Source organism: Ictidomys tridecemlineatus, chromosome 12 (assembly GCF_052094955.1).
Source record: "Ictidomys tridecemlineatus isolate mIctTri1 chromosome 12, mIctTri1.hap1, whole genome shotgun sequence".
NCBI classification, from domain to species: Eukaryota; Metazoa; Chordata; class Mammalia; order Rodentia; family Sciuridae; genus Ictidomys; species Ictidomys tridecemlineatus.
This window is the reverse complement of record NC_135488.1, coordinates 82,875,737-82,895,474: the sequence shown is the minus strand read 5'-3', so window position 1 is coordinate 82,895,474 and position 19,738 is coordinate 82,875,737. Positions and strand designations below refer to the sequence as shown.

At 33.3% G+C, this 19,738-nt stretch overlaps 1 protein-coding gene across 4 annotated transcripts in view; it reads left to right on the top strand.

The window, feature by feature from the left end:
• Positions 1–12,648, top strand: part of Foxn2 (forkhead box N2) — a 49,941-nt gene extending 37,293 nt beyond the window's left edge. For all 4 annotated transcript variants that reach the window (XM_021725827.3, XM_013358269.4, XM_078029240.1 and 1 more), the window contains exons 4-6: positions 2,426–2,490; positions 7,143–7,211; positions 8,526–12,648. In XM_021725827.3, coding sequence (XP_021581502.1) covers positions 2,426–2,490; positions 7,143–7,211; positions 8,526–9,049 — 658 coding nt within the window. In that variant the 3' untranslated portion in view covers positions 9,050–12,648. The remainder of the gene's footprint in view (positions 1–2,425; positions 2,491–7,142; positions 7,212–8,525) is intronic.
• Positions 12,649–19,738: the final 7,090 nt, after the last annotated feature.

Genomic DNA, 19,738 nt, shown 5'->3' with positions numbered 1-19,738 from the left:
GAAAGTATATTTTAAAATTTTAAATAAGACTATTAACAGTTTGTCATTATAACATTTTTATATACATTTTTAGAGTTCCTATTTTATTTTTTTCCTCTTTAATAGCACTTTTAATATTTAAAGTTTGTTCTAAAAGTTTAAACAGCAAGTGGAATACTTTTTTGAAGGCTCCCCCTTCCTCGTAAAAGTAATTATAATGTATTTTCCTATAATTTCCCTTGGCTTTTATTTTTAAACCCAGTTATGACAAGTACTGTGACACACATCTATAATCCTAGCTACTCTGGAGATGAGGCAGGAGGATGACAAATTTGAGGACAGCTGGGCAATTTATCAAGACCTTCACAAAATGGAAAAGGGCTGAGGATGTAGCTCATTGTAGAGCAGGCTTATACTTAATGCCCAGTACTGCAAGAAAAACAAATAATAAACCTAGCTACTCCTATGGATTTTTTTCTAGCTTTCTCTTTTTAAGTTAGATCTGAAAACTCCTTAAATACTTGTAGTGGTAGTCTGTGATGCTTAACTTGTATTTTGAAAACTGTAAAAAGGTTTTTAATAGGGGCTAGGGATGTGGCTCAAGCGGTAGTGAGCTCGCCTGGCATGCGTGGGGTGCTGGGTTCGATCCTTAGCACCATATAAAGTAAAATAAAGATGTTGTGTCCACCGAAAACTAAAAAATAAATATTAAAAAATTCTAAAAAAAAGGTTTTTAATATAATAAATGAAAAATTTCAAACACATGTAAGGGAGTACATTATAATGAACTCTGAGACGCAACAGTTATTAATATTCATATAATGGTTCATTTGAATTCTTAAGGTATTATTAGATATAGAAGAATGGTTACAATTGAATACTGTAAAAAACTAGGAAAACTAGAATTGAAATGCTAATAATATGCACACCAATTGAGATTTTAAGTTTTTACCATATTGGAAGATTAGATGGATCATTTTTTAAAAAAACTACAGAGTGATTTCTCCTTGTGAAGTAAAACCTAGAAAAGAAGTTATCCGTACTTGTATCTTCATCTGGGAGTTATTTTCTTTGGTATTAGTTAATATTGGTGTTTATGAGGTGTTCTAGTTAAGTTATACATTAGAAACTAGTGAAAAGTTCTAGTTAATGTTCACTTGTGTGTTTTATTTAACTGTGCTTTTTTTTTTTTTTAGAGAGAATTTTTTTTTAATATTTATTTTTTAGTTTTCGGTGGACACAACATCTTTGTTTGTTTATATGTGGTGCTGAGGATCCAACCCGGACCGCACGCATGCTAGGCAAGCGCGCTACCGCTTGAGCCACATCCCCAGCCCTAACTGTGCTTTTTAAAAATAAGAATAAGTGGGAGAATTGGCACTATTTTTTTGTAAACCATCACAAATGCATTTTACTGGGCCTTTGATATGTTGCATTTTCATGTTTATGTTTTTTAGCGCTATCATAACTGTAGATGTTAAATAAACAAAGGTGGTTTTGTGATTTAAAAATAGATTAACTGACAGCAAAGAGATTATAATTCTTTAACTTTAAAACCTTAATGTAAAATGAAATATTTTCTCCCTTTTTGGTTCATCTGACAGACTTTTGTATAGCCCTCTCATGTTATAATTTACAAATCTGAGAAAGGATGGATAAAATGCAATGTATGTAAAAGTTGATTAGGAAGGCAATAAACTTTTCATTCCATTAACAAAACAGATTATTTTGTACTGGCAAAAAGTACAAAGAACAGAAGATGTTTTTCCCCAAAAATATTTAAATTTATGGAATGGGAGGTAGGGGTGGAAACCCACCTGTGTATGTTTTTCTCCACAAAGAAAGTTTAATTTGATATTGATAATTCTTAATAAAATCAGGAACTTAACTGGTATCATTAGTCTTCATTAAACACTAGTTTTTTAAATGCTTTGATTTCTGTGGTAATAACTATGTTAATACTATATCAAACATATACATATATGTAAAAAAATACATATAATACAAAACCAATAACTATTACTGTTGCAGGCATTTAAAAAATATATTTTTAGTTGTAATTGGACATAATAACCTTACTTATTTGTTTGCTTGTTTGTTTGTTTGTTTGTTTGATGTAGTGCTGGGCAAGTGCTTTACCACTGAGCCACAACCCCAGTCCTGTTCCAGGCATTTTAAATGTATTGTTCTTATTTAATTTGCCCAACAACTGTGTGTAATTAATTATTTGGCCTAAGAGCACCCAAATAATTGTGATTTAATATTGGTTGAACGCCAATATTGGTAGTATGTACTTTATGCTCTGGCCGACTCTTCCTAAATTGAGTATTATTAGCAAAATTACAAGGTAAAAACAGTCTGTTTTTTATGGTACAAATCAGTTCTATTTGTGACTAAGTTATGAAAAGCAAAATAAATTAAGCATGTTTGTGTCTTTATTTTTCAGTGGTTCTTTATCACCTCACTACCTAAGCTCTGTTTTCAAGCAGAACCAGGTGCGAACCCTCAAAGGTAAATGTAAAGATCAGTCTTTTAAATTAAAAAAAAAATTTTAAAAAGTTAAAATTCAGGATTTTTTTTCTGATTATAAATTATATGTTATTGTAGAAGTTTCAGTAATTAAAACACATAAAAGAGAAGGTAAACACCACCCTTTATTCTATTGTTAATGTTTTGATATAATTCCTTCGGTCTTTTATTTATGTTATGTGTGTGTATACACACATATACACACACATTTTTTTCCTCCTAACAGTGGACTTGATGTGTGTATAGTTTTAAGTCCTTTTTTCATTTACCTTTTTATTTTTTTTTTTTTTAGAATTAGTTGGACACAATACCTTTATTTTATTTTATGTAGTGCTGAGGATTGAACACCCAGGGCCTTGCACCTGCTAAACAAGTGTTCTACTGCTGAGCCACAATCCCAGCCCTCATTTACTTTTATATGTATTTTTCTTTGAAAATTGGATTTAGTTTCTAATAACATCTTCAATAAAGTTATCTTTATTTGTTTTTTGTGCATTTAATTACCTAAGGATGGCTTTACATTTATAAAATGGTTGGGGGAAAAATCAAAATAACAATATTGTTTCAAAGCATGCAAAATTTGCTGTAACAGCAGAGTTAAGTAGTTGCAAAAAAGATCTATTATTTCCTTGGTTTTTCCTCCTTGGTTATGCTTTATGCAAAGCATAAAGTATTTACTTTCTGACTCTTTACTGAAGAAGTTTGCCATTCCCTGGATTAGAATATAGTTCAGAATATTTTTCTAATAGGTTATTTAAATGTGAAGAGTTTTAGTTGAGGAAGCTAAGTTGACTTTTAAAAATTTTTTATTAATTATTAAAAACAAATTAAAAATTTGAATAAGGGATTTGCTTTCCTTCTCATAATTAATGTTATAGATTAGTAGTTTATTAAAATAGGTTTTTCTGACATTGTTGCTTTGATGCCTAGAGACATTTCCATGAACTTTGAAAATAAAATTCTCAGACTAAAGCCTTTCTGTGTAACAGACATTTTTGGCTCTTTCAAATGATATACTAAGCTGAACCTCAGTAGTGTTGTACTGATGTCTGTAAAAATGTGGGAGAGAAAGTGTGAAAAAGCTTTAGAGAACTCTGCAAAAAGTCAAGTGGATAGGGAATTGGTTTTGGATAATGTTCTTCCTTTGCATAAGGCAGGCTTCAGTTTTCTTTTACTTTGTGGGTAAATGTAGTTTCTCTTTACATTTAGATACTGCTGAAACTGCTTTATTTTTTTATTGCCTCAATAAATGCTGACCCTTTGTTCTTAAGCTCAGTTCACAGATACATGTTGAGAATATATTCTTTGTGGATTCTTGGGCTTACTTAACATCTCTTCTTATACTTGTTCCATTCCATCTAAACTCAGTTTCTTCCTTTGGGGAGTAGACAGTTTCACGAGTTTCTCTTAAGTTTTAGCTATAGTTTTTCATAACAATAAGTAGGTATTTCTGCTTCATCTGATGACTTACACATCACCTCTCCAGTACTGCTAACCTTCCTTCCTTCCTTTTTTATACTCAGAAATCTTGGGCCTGGTCCCCTGATTATAATTAACTAGGTGCAGAAGTTGGTATTCTAGGTTTTAAAACAACTTCGGTCCATTCTGGAATAGAATAGTAAAGTCTCACAGGTTTTAAAGAGAAAAACATAAGACCCTGCAAAAACTTCATAAAATTTATATCTCAATCCGGATGCTTTAGAATATTCATAGATTTTTGAGAAAATTTGCTCCTCTTCCTCTCTTTACATTATTTCTAAAGAGAAGATTGAATTTTCATAATAAGTAATTATTGATCTCCTATGTCTTGCCAGGCATTGAAGAAGATGCTTTGGGATATGCAGAGATGAGAGACTCTGGCTGTTCTTAGAAAGCATACAGATTAATTAGAAAAGGTTGACTAGATTTATACAGAGTACACTGTGGAGAAAGGTAATGAGTGGCAAATTAAACTTAGAGGTAGGGCAGGAATGGCCTCTTAGCGAAGAAAGTATAAGACTTCAACCAGGCCTCAAAAGTTGGGCAGATACTTAACTTCCATGAATAGAGGTTTGGAGGAGGGCATGCCAACTTGACAGAATCATGGCAGTAGAGAAAGTGGTCTGGCAGTTGCTGAAAATCAGTCTGGCAGATTGATTGGTGTGACTGAAACCCAGGAGAGGACCAGGTAGATATGGTCTTTTGGCATGGGCAAAAAGCAAAGGAGGCAGAAGTTTTAAGAGGATGAAGAGTTTGAACTTCTAATAGTAAGGATTCTGTGACTTACTGTTATGGTTTGCATGCATTATCTCATTCATTCCCTGAAACCATCCTTTAAGGTATTCTTACCCCTTATTTACAAATTAGGAAACTAAATTTTGGAGAGGTTGACTAACTTTTTCAAGGTCACACAAACTAGTAAATGACAGAGAGATTCATGTCCAGGAATTCTCACTTCAAAGTTTGCACCTCCTACCAGATATGACCCATTGGAGGAGCTGCTGAAGAGCTTTAAATAATGGAGATGACATTACCCATTTTGTGGTTTTATAAAGATCACTTTAGTATTACTGTTGGCTGCAGTATTACCTTATACATTCATCTCTCACTTCATAGAATCATCTTTTCTGATCATTACATTGTAACTAACATTAAACATTTAAGATTAATGGAGGTTAGGTTTAGGAACTCTAGAACCACTATCAGCCAAAACTGATATAGCACTTTGTTTGAAGTATAATTGTCTCTTGTTCAACTTGCTAACTTTATGTGCCAATATCTATATTACACTGTTGTTATAATAGGTAGCAGGAAACACAGGACTTTCATACTGATATAGCAAAACAAAACTTTTTGGTCAAGATTTTGGCTTGGTGTGGGTTTGGGTAAATTCATCTGTTTTAGAATATTACTGAGCTGTGCTATGGCACTGTTTTAGGCACAGGGTACCTCAGTAAACAAAACAGATAAAAATGGAACTCATATTCTGGTTAGTAAATTTTAGAAACACCTAGTATACTACAAACAAATATAAAATTGAGGCAGTTGGAAATGATGTTAGGGGCTCAGCACAAATTGAAATTCAAATTTAATGTTGAAAATTAGCATAATTTCTGTCTTAACCTGAGTCCAGACCAAACCAATGGACCAAACAGCTTAAAGCTTTGGTAGTTTATTTAAATTGCTGTCTTACTGAAAGAGACAGCCTCTTCATTTGGATGCCTTATAAATGTGCATGTTAGTTTGTTTTGGTTTTGGTTTTGGTTTTGGTACTGGGGTTTAAACTCAGGAGCACTGGACCTCTGAGCCACATCCCCAGCCTTGTTACTTTGTATTTTACTTAGAGGCAGGGTCTCACTGGGTTACTTAGTGCCTCACTTTTTAAAGAGACAAAGAGACAGAGAGAGAGAATTTTTTAATATTTTTTTTTTTTTTTAGTTTTCGGCAGACACAACATCTTTGTTTGTATGTGGTGCTGAGGATCGAACCCGGGCCACACGCATGCCAGGCGAGCGCAATACCACTTGAGCCACATCCCCAGCCCCCTTTTCATATATTTTATTAGTGAACTATAACCCTTCAAATTCTGTTCTACATTTTTTTTTTTTTTTTTTTACTTTATCTGGATGTGGATACTGACATTTAACTTGAGGTCAATCTACCACTGAGTTATATTCCCAGGCCTTTTTACTTTGAGACAGGGTCTCATTAGGTTGTTGAGACTGGCCTTGAACTTGTGATTCTCCTGCCTATGCCTTCTGAGTCACTGGGATTACAGGGATATAGCTTCAAATTTGACTTCTATTCCTTTAGTCTTAATATCATCCTTTAAGCATGGGGACCGAGAATCAGACAATAGAATCATGTTTGTCTTATAACCTTTACTTTCATAGGGCTAAAATTTGTGTCCTAATTTTTTTAATCAATCATTGTTAATAATTTCTCAGGATTAAAGCTAAGGAAATATAAATCAACAGGTGGAAATTAACAATTTTGATAGATCTTCATTTGAACAGTTATGAAATTAATAGCATGTTTTGAACTGCCAAATTTTGGTTCCTGGTGAACTGGATATGTTAGATAATATAACTAATAGTGTTGTTTGCCTTTTTTGGGGAGTACGGGGCTGGGAAGACTGGAGATTGAACCTGGGGTGCTTTACCACTGAACAACATCCTCAGTTCTTGTGACAGGGTCTCACTAAATTGCTTAGGGCTTCACCAAATTGCTGAGGCTAGCCTTGAACTTGCAATCCTCCCTCAGCCTCCCAGTTTGTTGGGCTCACAGGTATGCCTCACTGTACCTGGCAGTGTTGTTGTTTTAAAAAACAGCCTCCTTTACAATAGTCAAAATGCTTTATCAATGAAAAGTAACATTATATGAAGTATTTTCAGCTCAGTCAGTATATTGTCTGTACACTACGAAAAAAAATTGCTGATTACATTTGTTTATCATAAGTAACTATTTGCTCATTTAGATTGACAATCACTTTCTCTGTGCTGATTAAGCATCCCAACCAGTATCTAGTGTGTAGTAGAAGCTGTTTTTTTAAGTAGGAGAACATACACCAAAATCTTAATCTTTAAGTATGTGCAAATATTTAACAATAGCCTCTCTTATGAAGAACATTAATGTTACCATTCTTCCCTTTTCAGAATCTGATATTGATGCTGCCGCTGCAATGATGCTTTTAAATACTTCCATAGAGCAGGGGATTTTAGAATGTAAGTCATGATGCTTTTGTTTTTAAGAAACATTTTCAAATTTAATTTAGAAATACACAAATTATTTCTCTTCAACTAAATTTTCTTTTAATCTGAAAAACTTATTCTGTTTTATTATATTTTCATTAATTTATGAGAGTAATTGAAAGATTGAAGTTAATGCTGTGAAAGATTTTTGCATTAAACAAGAAATGGAGAAAAATATTATATTTAGAAAATAAGTTTGATGAGCTAAAAGTAAAAATGAAAGGTGTATGTAATAAAATACAGGAAAGCATATTGAGTTTTGACAGCAAAAGATACCTATAAGAAAAATAACATGAATGATTAGGGTTGTAGCTCAGTGGTAGAGTGCTTGCCTAGCATGTGTGAGACCCTGAATTTGATCCCCAGCACCACTGAAAGAAAGAAAACAATAAACAAATAAAATAATGGGACAATTTTTTTCACTATGTGATAGACAAAGGATCAATATCCAGTCTCTATATAAAAAGATCCTATAAATAAGAAATAATAAAACAGTTTAACAGAAAAGTCATCAAAATATATGAATAGGTAGGTCTCAGATGAGGAAATATAGACAATACCCATGTAAAAAGGATGTATAACTCCTCTAGAAATTAGGAAATGCAAAATAATATGAAGATTCTATTTTTGTCTAGGAGATTGTAAGAAATTAAAATGATTGATAGGCTTTGTCAAATACTGTTGGATGTTAAATGGTACTACCATTTCAGAGTTTAGTTGAGGAATACCAATTGTAACTTTGTGTTTATATATATCTTTGTTTTTAATCTTTATTTTATTATTTTTATGTGGTGCTGAGCATCAAACCCAGTGCCTCATGCGCACTAGGCGAGCATTCTACCACTGAGTCATGGCCCTAGCCCCATGTATACATCCTTTTACTTAGCACTTCTATCTCTTGGTCTCAATCCTAGTAAATTATTTGCATATGCATGAGGAAAACTATTCAGAACTTTCATTGCCTCATTATTTGTACTGTACAGGTGAAAAGCTAGGAACAACTTACATATCAACAAGGAAATGGTTAGCTAAACAGTGGTATATTTATATTGGGGCATTCTGTGCAAGTAGTTAAAAATGATTGTATATTCCATGGAAAGGTGAAGACATACTATTAAATGGTTTTAAAATGTTTCAGATTAATGCTTATAGAATGGTATGATCTGGTTAAAAAAGAAAAAAACTACTAAACATTACTAGTCTAAGGCACTTACTGCTCCGTTTTTAGTTGTGTGATTTTGCAATCAAATGCTTTTGACTTAGCGATAGAAGTTCTCTTTTCCACAGGTGAAAAGCCTCTTCCTCTTAAAACATCATTGCAGAAAAAGAGGAATTATGGTAATGCATTTAATCATCCCAGTGCTATAAGATTACAAGAGAGTGATTCTTCCACCATCAGCATTGATCCAAAAGAAGATCATAATTACAGCGCAAGTAGCATGGCAGCACAGCGCTGTGCATCCAGATCTAGTGTGTCTTCCTTGTCTTCTGTGGATGAGGTCTATGAATTTATCCCAAAGAGTAGCCATGTGGGAAGTGATGGCAGTGAAGGATTTCATAGTGAAGAAGACACAGATGTTGATTATGAAGATGATCCTCTTGCTGACAGTGGCTACGCATCACAGGCTTGTGCAGATACCTCTCAGAAAGGGCAGCCAGGCAAAAAGATGCGAAAACAGTCATGTCAAGAAATTGATGAGGAGCTCAAAGAGGCAGCTGGATCTCTGCTCCACCTTGCTGGAATTCGTACATGTCTGGGTTCCCTGATAAGTACTGCAAAGACACAAAGTCAAAAGCAACGGAAAAAATAGAAATGCTTTTTAGTGTGAAATTATTTTAAAGTGTGGCAATACTCTTCTACTTAATTCTTTACAAGGGATATCAAAGCCATAATCGACTTTAGTTTTAAGGTGAGGAGGGGTGCCAATTACTTGTTCCTTTCAAAACATTTTTGATTTCTGTTTATTTTTTAAAATTTAACCATTGCTGTAAGGATCATGCCCAATCGTAAACGTGATAAAAAAGCCTGAGAGCATAATTTTTGTGATAAGTGTCTCTTAAGATTTGGAAATTGTTATATATGAAAATCCCCAGCCTTTGTCTTAACCTTGTAGGAAAAAAATCTTTTCTATTGATATGTCAAAAATGTAACATTGGCAACTTTATATAACTTAATTTTATTTTCCTTTCCAATCTGTAACTAACCATAGCTACTGATCCCACTAAAATTTTTGCTGATATTTTTGTCATATACTCCTCCCTGCCACATGACCTAGTAGGGTAAGATTTGAATTATTTTAATTGTGTCTTATTTTTTGTTTTAAATTATTTGTTGAACATGAGCAAAGTCATAAATCAGAAAAGATCCTAGATGTCTAGAAAATTCCTGTTAATAATATAGGTAAAAAATCCAACAGAGTGTTGTAAGATTTAGAAAAGAAAATTTGGGGATGTGATTTCATCTAAGAAGACTACAGTTCCTATTACAATAGTATCTGAAGTGTTTTTACATCATGGATGACGCATAGCATTCACTGGGGCCTTTTATTTTTTCCCAAAGTGCTCTGCAACCACTGTTTAAGCCACCAGCTGTCTATGTGAAGTGGAAATTGTCCACTCAGAGGATATAGCCATAGAGTGTTATGGAGTAACACCAATTTTGACATACTTTTGCAATAAGAATCTTTCATTTGCTTTCCTAAATACACTGCATTCTAAGAGTCTTATAACCAGATGGAGTGGAATACTTATTACTTATGTTATCATAAATGAAAGTAGGTCATTTAGGAAAAAAAAAAAAAGAACAAAACTTTCCAAGCTTTGTATGAATTAAAATTGAATGTATACGAAATAAATTTTAAAAGGCTTAACTGTAAAGCTAAAATACTTTCTCGGATTTCAACACTCATAAAATTAGATCATACACAAAACTTTTTGAGGAGGCAGTGTAATACTTATATGTGCCATTAATCCATGCTAAAAGGTTTTTATATTACTATTCCAGCATTGTCTTAAAATGTTTTAAGTATTTAAACAAACCTGCTTATGAGACAGTTTTTCATAATATCATTTATATAGTTTGACTACATTATGGAGAAAGAACAGGGATACTAATACTATAATTTATTACATTTTTTTTTTTACAATGGTGGGAACAACTTTGGAAAAGTTTATTCTTATGATACATTCTATGTCATAGACAATGACTTAATTTTCATTTTTCCCCATAATTTTTATACGTAGATACACACACACAAACTCAAGATGTTAATTTCCTGCTTTCAGCTGTGTTTATGACTATAAAACATTTTCTTGGATTTTTTTTAAAGAGATAAATGTTTTTATTTTAGCTTCTAAATTTTATTTCGACAAAACTGTCAAAAGAGAAGAATAATAACAAATGTATCTTTCAATTGATAAGACTTTTATCCAGGGATAATAGCATTAATGTTTTCTGTCCTGTTTCCCTGTCAGTTGTCATTGATTATAGATAACTACCTTAATACAATTGGTGCTGTTGAAATACAGTATTTTTTTCATTTGTTGATAATGTAGGATGAGTTATTTGGACTTTTTCCTTCATAAATGTCACATCTCCAGCAAATAGCTAAGCCAGATTAACCTCTTTTACTATAGACAGTGAATAAAACACCAAAAACAAACAAAAAAAACCTTTTACCACGGTGTAAATAGTAAAGAGATTACAAAAATGGATGTATTCTCCGTTGTAATAGGGATCTTCAAAATGTCTTCATATATGTAACTCCTTAATTTCTTTGATTTTTTTTTTCTCCCTCTGTACTTATCCAACAAATTTAAATGTTTAAGCTACATTCATCATTAGCAAGGACAATAAACACTGTACTAACATCTACCAGGGAGAAGTTAGACATTTTATTTACACCTAAGTCTTGTACAGGATTAGTGTGTCATGTTCTATTTGCTAATACAACACAGCAGTTATTTTCAAGGGGAGCAGCTTTTTAATTATGGTCCTGCTGTTCTCACTCCTAAGGTGTGTGGAGATAGAAACATGTCTCATAGCCATACAATTAAGGAAAGTCATTCCAAGTCCTGTGGACTAGAAATCGTATTCCCAATAATAAATTAATTTTGCTGTAGTCAGAACAATTTGGAAACCCCAGAGAAGTTACATATTTTTCAATAACTGTGACTTAAATTAACATACAATTTGCCTTACATCAAAAAAATAGAAAGTTGGTTGCAACCTATTCCAGTTTATACTAGATCCCTAGTGAGAGTTTTGTCTTAGCATGATTAATCTTCATCTGTGAAGATGAAGAATCTGTGTTTCCCGAATATGTATTTTTGACATTTATTTGTGCAATATATTACTAAATTAGTTAATATTTTACTTTACAAATTCAGAAGAAAACAGATTACCTGCATTTGTGGAAAAGCTAACTATTGGTGGATACCTCCCTTTTTCCACCTTTGAGCCTTTCCTGTCCTCATAGTCACCATGACTTCTCTTAAATTAGATTCCTTTGTATATTGTAAAGTTTAGTATATATATATATTTTTTTTTTCTTTTGCTATTTTCTGAGGCATTATGTGAAGGGTTCATATTAGATGGTCAGTCAAATATACGTTAGCAAAAAATTCAAAGCTAGAGAAAGTGTTAAGGAGGGAATGTGTGTGTCTTGGTAGGCCAGGAAGCCTTCCCCAGCAATTTAAGCAACAGATGTGAATACTTCACAAAGTGTAAAGACTTTTGTCTTAAATACTACAGTAATTTAACACCGTTTTGTGAAGACTCATTTAAGAGACTTTGAGGCTTTCTGGTTTATATATACTTTATAGTTTTATTAGTTTGAAATGTGTAAGCTTTGATTTAAACAAAGTTTACTTCAGTATGTTAGATGTAGTCAAAATATTTATTGAAAGGGAAAATAGAATATTTTAATGTTATACCTGCCATTTTTTCTTAAAGTACATTCTTTGCATCTAACTGCCAGTGCCGTTGTCAAAACTTGTTTCTAAAATTGTTGTACATTTTTTTATTAAACTAAGTGCTTGATTTTAAAGTATTATGTTGCCATCAGATAGTATATAAAAATGTATAATTGCCAATTCATTGTAACTACTATTTATTTTTAAATGAAAGTATAAAGATGCTTTCTGTTTCAAGAAATTTGTTATTAAACTGTTTTCTTTTTTGATGTAGCATAAAAATTGTCTTCAGTTGGAATTGTAACTGCCAGTAGATGACCAGTCACAAGTGAACCACTTCTTAGTTGCCAGTCTTTGCTCATTTTAAAAACAACTTACAAATGTTTAGTTTTTGTATCTAATCTCTGATAATTAAAATGTTTATAAAGTTTATTTTTACCAAAGAGATACAATTCATTATGATAAAGTATTGCAGAGTAAACTTTGTTTTGTAATATTTTTTGTGTTTTCTCTGTTCTTTGGCGGGTGAGAGGAGGGACAGTGTAGATGTAAGGTGGCACATACTTCTACACACACACTAATTGCAGTGGTGTTACTTCAAAAATATCAATAATACCATCTGTTTGAAAATTGGAACATGTATTATAAAATGGATTAATTTACAAGCAACGTTTTGATCTTGAGTTTTCAACCCCCATTAACTTCTGTACTGATAATTTAGTCTTTTTTACATGGAATTATTTATATGAAATGAGTCAAATGAGATGACTATATTGATTTTAAACTACTACCACTCTGTGTCCTTTGCCTTTTAAGGCATCCTCTTGAAATAGAAAATGATTAAAATAATAACCATTCGGGGGTCATGATGTATTCTGAAATACTTTTATTCTCATTATTGCATTCATTTTCTAGCTCATACTAGTCTTGAAATAGAGAAATATATTTTAGGAAAATAAGTTATTAGAGTGGACTTGAAATACACAAATCTTTTTCTCAAGAATTTCAGGACATACTAACTTGATGTAATTTTAAAATATAGAAATAAGACTGTCAAAATGTACAATAACTTAGATTTCAAATCACTGAAAAATCTTCAGGAATAAAAATTAATTTTAATCTCAGAAATAACAGTAATTATCTGGACACCGTGTGTATGCCTTGTAGTCCCAGCTACTTGAGAAACTGAGGCAGGAAGATTGTTTGAGCCTAGGAATTTGAGGTCAGCCTGGGCAAAATGGTGAAAGGCTGTAAAAAAATAAGTATATTACATGAAATTTGAAATAGAGAAAGTTTATATGCTTTCCACTGAAAAATAGCTCTGTATTACACAGAATATTTATGGAAAGTTTGAATTATAAAAGTGTCTTTACAAATCTGTTGAAAAAGTAACCTTTTCTAGGGAACATCAAGGCAAGCTCAAAGGGCTTATTTCCTAATGTGGAAAGCAATAATCCCTTCTTAGTGATTCTCACACAAAATTTTTGTGTAAGTGGATTTACTTCCATTGTACATTTTCCTCAACCTTCAGATTTGGACTCCAGTAAATATTTACAAGTCAGTCTTGGAAAATAAAAGAGGAAACCAAGAGTTGGGTAGAAAAGAGATCATAGGAAGTCCAATTAGAGGAGATTTATGAAGCTGAAGCAAAATTGCTGTCTACTGGTTGAGGATTCTAAAGACACTGCAATGTAGCTAAATTCATATGATAATTTGTAGAAAGGAGTTGAGAAAAAATTTCACACCTTGAGAGCCTCTTTTCACTTGAGTTTTTGTGTGCCTAATCCCAAGCATTGTGCTTTAAATCTGTGACATGCAATATGTGCTAAGAAACAAAAATAGACATTCTCTGAAACATGTAAATATGTAATTGTGAATTGTGATTGCTACACAAGAATAGGGCCTAGAACATATAATATATAATCTGGGATTTTAGTGGTGGTTTCCCCTAGAATATGACTTAAACTGGGATCTGAAAGATACATGTTAATCTGGGAATAAAAACGTGGTGAATTGTTCTGGGCAAGGGTAGCTTCAGAAAGATCCTTGTGAAACCAGAAAACATGAAACTTTCAGTGAATTAAAGGTAAGTGTGAGTACAAAGAGTTCAGGCTGGGATCACAGCATCTGGGAAAGACTTTGAAATTGTATGCAATTTAAGAGATCACCTTAAGACTTTCACTTGCAGCCATAATGGAGTGGCAGGACAAAATTTAAGTGCGTCTTTAACAACAAAAGCGGACAAAATATTTGAAACAATATTTTTTAACAAGATCCATAAGAATGTTTTACCTATAGCCAGACTAATGAATAGAAAAAGGACACAAATGAAACAGTACCTATAGACAGATTATACAGATATTGAAAGGATGTACATGAATAATATGAAGAATTTTATGTGAATAAAGTCGACAACTTAGAGAAAATGAAGTTTCTTAAAAGACATACAAGCAAAATACCAGCAAACAACAAAATGAGCAAAATATCTGAAGAAAAAATTTATCAGAATAGATTAAACAAATGGCAAATAAGTACATGTACTGATGTTCAACATCATATATTATTAGGAAATTGCAAGTTACAACAACAATAAAAGAACTGGAGTTGTGGCTCAGTGGCAGAGCATTTGCCTGGCATGTGTGAGATCCTGGGATCAATCCTCTGCACCACATATAAATAAATAAAAGATCCATTGACAACTAAAAAAAAAAAAAAATACTACCACAACTCTATTAGAATGGCTAAAAAAAAAAAAAAAACTGACAGTTTGGCAGTTTCTTACAAAACAGAACATACTCTCCATACAATCCATCTCCTTAGAATGTAGTTATTAAAATGAGTTATTAAAAGCATTCCATAAAAAAGGTGTAGACGATTGTCATTGCAGCCTCATTCATAATTGACCAAACAAGGGAGCCACCAAGACATCCTTCAGTAGATGGACAGATAAACTGGTACATCCAGACAACAGACTATTATTCAGCAATAATAAATAATATCAATTTTTAAAAGGATTGACATTTCTCCAAAGAAGATGCACATGAAAAGATATTTGATGTCACTCGTTATTGGGAAAATGTGAATCAAAACCACATGATATGTATAATTTAAAAAGCTTTTAAAAATAATCAGAAACCACTTCACACCCATGAAGATGGCTCCTAAAAAAAATAAAACAAAATGACATTATCATTTATGGGATGAGAATGTAGGGAAATTGGGCCCTGTGCAATTTTAAATGATGCAAGTGCTATGGAAAGCAGTATGGAATTGAAATTAGTGGAAATTAAAAAATGATTGCAGCCACTACAAAGAACAATTAAATTCATCAAAAATTAAAAATAGAGCTAGATGTAGTAGCCCATGTCTGTAATCAGTGATTCTGAAGACTGAGGCAGGAGGATCACAGGTTCAAGGCCAGCCTAGGTAATTCATCAAGACCCTGTCTCAAAAAATAAAAACGGGTCAGGGATGTAGCTTGGTGGTATAAAGTAAAATTTTAGAAAAGGATTGAAAGGAGGGTCTCAAGGAGATATTTGTATACCCACATTTATAGTAGCATTCTTCACAGTGGCCAAAGGTGGAAGCAGCCCAAATATTCATCAATGGATGCATAAAGAAAATATGGGAGTGGGATGAGTAGGATGTAGCTCAGTGATGATAGAGTGCTTTCTAGCATGTGGGAGGCCCCAACTTTCATCCCCAGAACTAAAAAAAAGATACATACATATGATGAAATACTCTGACACATGCTATAACATAGATGACCCTTGAGAACATATATTAAGTGAAATAAGCCAGGCACAAGAGGACAAAAATACTATATTATTCTACCTAAATGAGGCACCTAAGAGTAATCACATTAATAGAGACAAAAAGTAGAAGGGTGATTACCAGGAGCTAGGAGGAGAAAAATGTGAGGAATTGTTTAATATGCATGAAGTTTGAGTCTTGCAAAATGTAAGGATGATTTTTCCACTAAATGGTGCCAAAACAATATACATATTGGAAATAACCCTAAATCCCTTCCTCTCATCATACATAAAAATGTATTTGAAATGAACCATAGGCCTAAATGCAAAAGCTAACAGTATAAGATTTTTAGACAAAAACACAGGAGAAAATCTTTCTGATGTGGGGACAAGCAAAGATTTTTTTTTTTAATAGAAACTCCTTAAGCTTTATTTTTTTAAATTTTTTTTTAAATTTTTTTAATTATTGGCGGACACAACATCTTTGTTTGTATGTGGTGCTGAGGATCGAACCTGGGCCGCACGCATGCCAGGCGAGCGAGCTACCGCTTGAGCCACATCCCCAGCCCCAAGCAAAGATTTCTTAGGACACAAAAAGCACAAACCATAAGAGGAAAAAAAAAAAAAAAAAAAAATATATATATATATATATATATATATATATATGTACATATATATATATGTACATATATATATATGTACATATATATGGACTTTATCAGATAATTATATATATATATATATATATATATATATATATATAAATGGACTTCATCAAAATTAAAATTTGCTCTCCAAAAACATTCAGAAAGTGAAAAGTTAAATAAAATACTGTACAAAGATATTCACAGTACACAAATCTAACAAAGGATTGTATTCATAATATATAAAGAATTCCTTCCTACAACTCAAATTAAGTAAGGACGGGTAAACTATTTGAACAGCCCATTAACCAAAGAAGATATTTGAATAAACAAAAAGACAAAGGAAAGAGGCTGAAAATCCTAAGTCATCAGGAAAATGTCCATTAAAAGCTCAATGAGATACTAATATGTACTCAATTAGAATGTCAAAAATTAAAAAGATTAACAATACTGGTGTTTGTTTTTAAGAAGGTAGAGCAATTGGAAAGCTCATGTGTTGCTAGTGGAACCAGGTAGCACAACCACTTTGGAAAACAGTCTGATGGTTTCTTACAAAGTTTAGCATACAATCATTATGACCCAGTAGATTAGTTTTCCAGGGCACTCAAAACAAAATACTACAGGCTGGGTAACTTAAAACAACAGAGTTTTATTTCTCCCAGTTCTGAAAGCTGAGAAATCTAAAACCAAGTTATCTTCAGGTTTTGGTTTCTTCTGAGATCTCTCTTCTTATCTTGCAGAGGAATACCTGTTGGTATGTTTCCTCACAAGTTCTTTCCTCTGTATGCACATTCTTGGTCTCTTGTGTGTGTTCACATCTCATAAGGACACCAGTTAGACTGCATGAGCACCCACCCTAATAGCCTCATGTTATCCTAATCACCACTGTAAAGGCCCAAACCTTTAAATACAGTCGCATTCTGAGCTACTGGGAATTAGGGCTTCAATATATGGATTTAGGCAAACCATTCAATATATAACATCCAGCAATTTCAATATTAAGTGTTTATTGAAAAGAAATGAAAGCCTATACTTGAATATTTATAGATGCAAATGTTCATAGTACTCTTGTTCATAACAGCACCAAACTGAAAACAGTCCATCCATCAACAAGTGAATAAATCCATTATGGTGAATCCCTCTGTCACTACTCAGAAATGAAAAAAGAAACAAACTCCTGGTCCTTGCAACAATGTATAAGAAACCAATCTCAAAAGAACACACACATGTGGTTACATAAATTTTTCCCCTGGGGTTCTGGGGATTGAACTCAGGGCGCTCTACTAATGAGCTATAACCCCAGCCTTATTTATTTGCTTATTTTTGAGACAAGGTCTGGCTAAGTTGCCCAGGCTGGGCTTGATTTTGCAATCATCCTAATCCATCCAGAAACTGCACTAAACGCCTTTAAGAACTCAGATGTTTGTATATTTCTAGTGAATAAAGTAAGAACTATGTCAGCAGAACTTCTATTCACATTAGGATTTTATCTCAAGCTCCAGGTGTAGCCAGTGGTAAAGCACCTGCTCAGCCTGCCTAAGACCCTGGGTTCCATTTAAATGACCCCTCACCCACTTTCTGCCACCTCTTGCACACATATCTCAATTCTTGTTTTTTTTTTTTTCTTCTTCTTCTTTTTGGTACCACAGATTGAATCCAGGATGCTTAGCAACTAAGTCACACCCGAGCCCTTTTTATATTTTATTTTGAGACAGTGTCTCATTAAGTTGCTTAGGGCATCTCTAAGTTGCTGTGGCTGGCTTTGAACTCCTGAGCCTCCTGCCTCCACTTCCCCAGTCACTGGGATTACAGTGTGCCACCTCGCCCCACTTGACAATCTCAATTCTTAAAGGAAATCACATTAAAAATAGGTTTTTTTTTCCTGAATGAACATGTTCAATAATTTAGAGTGTGTTCTTAATAACTGGATTCTGTATAAATACTCTGTCTCCCTTCTTTCTGATGAATTATGCCCAAGAAAAGTATCATCCTCTTTAATTCACTTTAAGACAATGCTGATTGTTCAAATGAGAAAAGATCATGTTCAACTACACTGCAGCCAGCTTTGGGGGAGAGGCAGCAGAGTACTCACACCTTCTGGCTGACACAATGCAGGTACCTATCAATGAAGGTAAAAGCAGGGCCATATATAATTTATTAGTTCCCTCACTCTAATGGCTTTCCAGTAGAATAGCAGAGAGGAATTCACACCCTTCTGTTTCCCATGGGGATTCGCCTTTGTTGCAGCTCAACTCTAAGCTTTACATGCAGTTGCAGCTTTTGAAACAGAGCATTAATTGGAAGCAATTAGCCAATTATACCAGCTGTGACTAGGCTGTATACTGAATATTTACCAAGAAAAGAAAGCATTTAGATTTAATATAGCAGCCTGGCATAATGAATCTGCAACCGACACTATAATCACATAGCTGATGTCTTCAATGGCTGAAATATTCAAGTACATGGCACAAGTAAAAATATAAAACAAAAAGACTATCAGGCTTAATTTTCAAAGCAGTGCAAACACGTGTGATGTCAATTTCAAAAGTAATCAGAGAGCTTATGTTTGTTTATTATCTAAAATGTGTGCGATCTCTCCAACTGCTTGATTTTTAGAAGTAGGTATGTTTTCAACTTTAATTACTTCTCTTCTCTTTCTTTCTTTCTTTTCCTTTTTCTTTTTAACTCTTTTGATGCCTCCTTTATGTACCTTGAGCCCTATTATGAGGCTGTCCTTGAAACTGATGCTTTGGAACCACTTTAGGTACTTCTCAGATAAGCACCAAGAAGAACCTGCCTTGTGAGAAACTCTACTCTGAAACCACTGGTGTGATAATGAGCCACCGGGCAGTCATTTTCTGCCTGTAATCTATTCAGCTTCTCAAGTGCTGACCAAGTGCACGGCAGGGAAAGGCTTTGGCTGGGCTAGCATTGACTCAGTGGATGAGAAAATAATCCATATGCTGTCAAGGAATATTTTTATGACACACAAAAAAATCCACTACTAGCACCCACAATATTGACTCTATAATAAATGGAGAAAACATGCACCAAATTTGTTAGCTCTACATGAAAGAAACAAAGCAAAGGAAACAAGACATGTTGCTAACAACTCTTGAGTCATCTTATTGGTGTTATTTTGACAAAGAGATGCTATTTCTTTATGTGCTATGATGTCACCTTTGTCCAA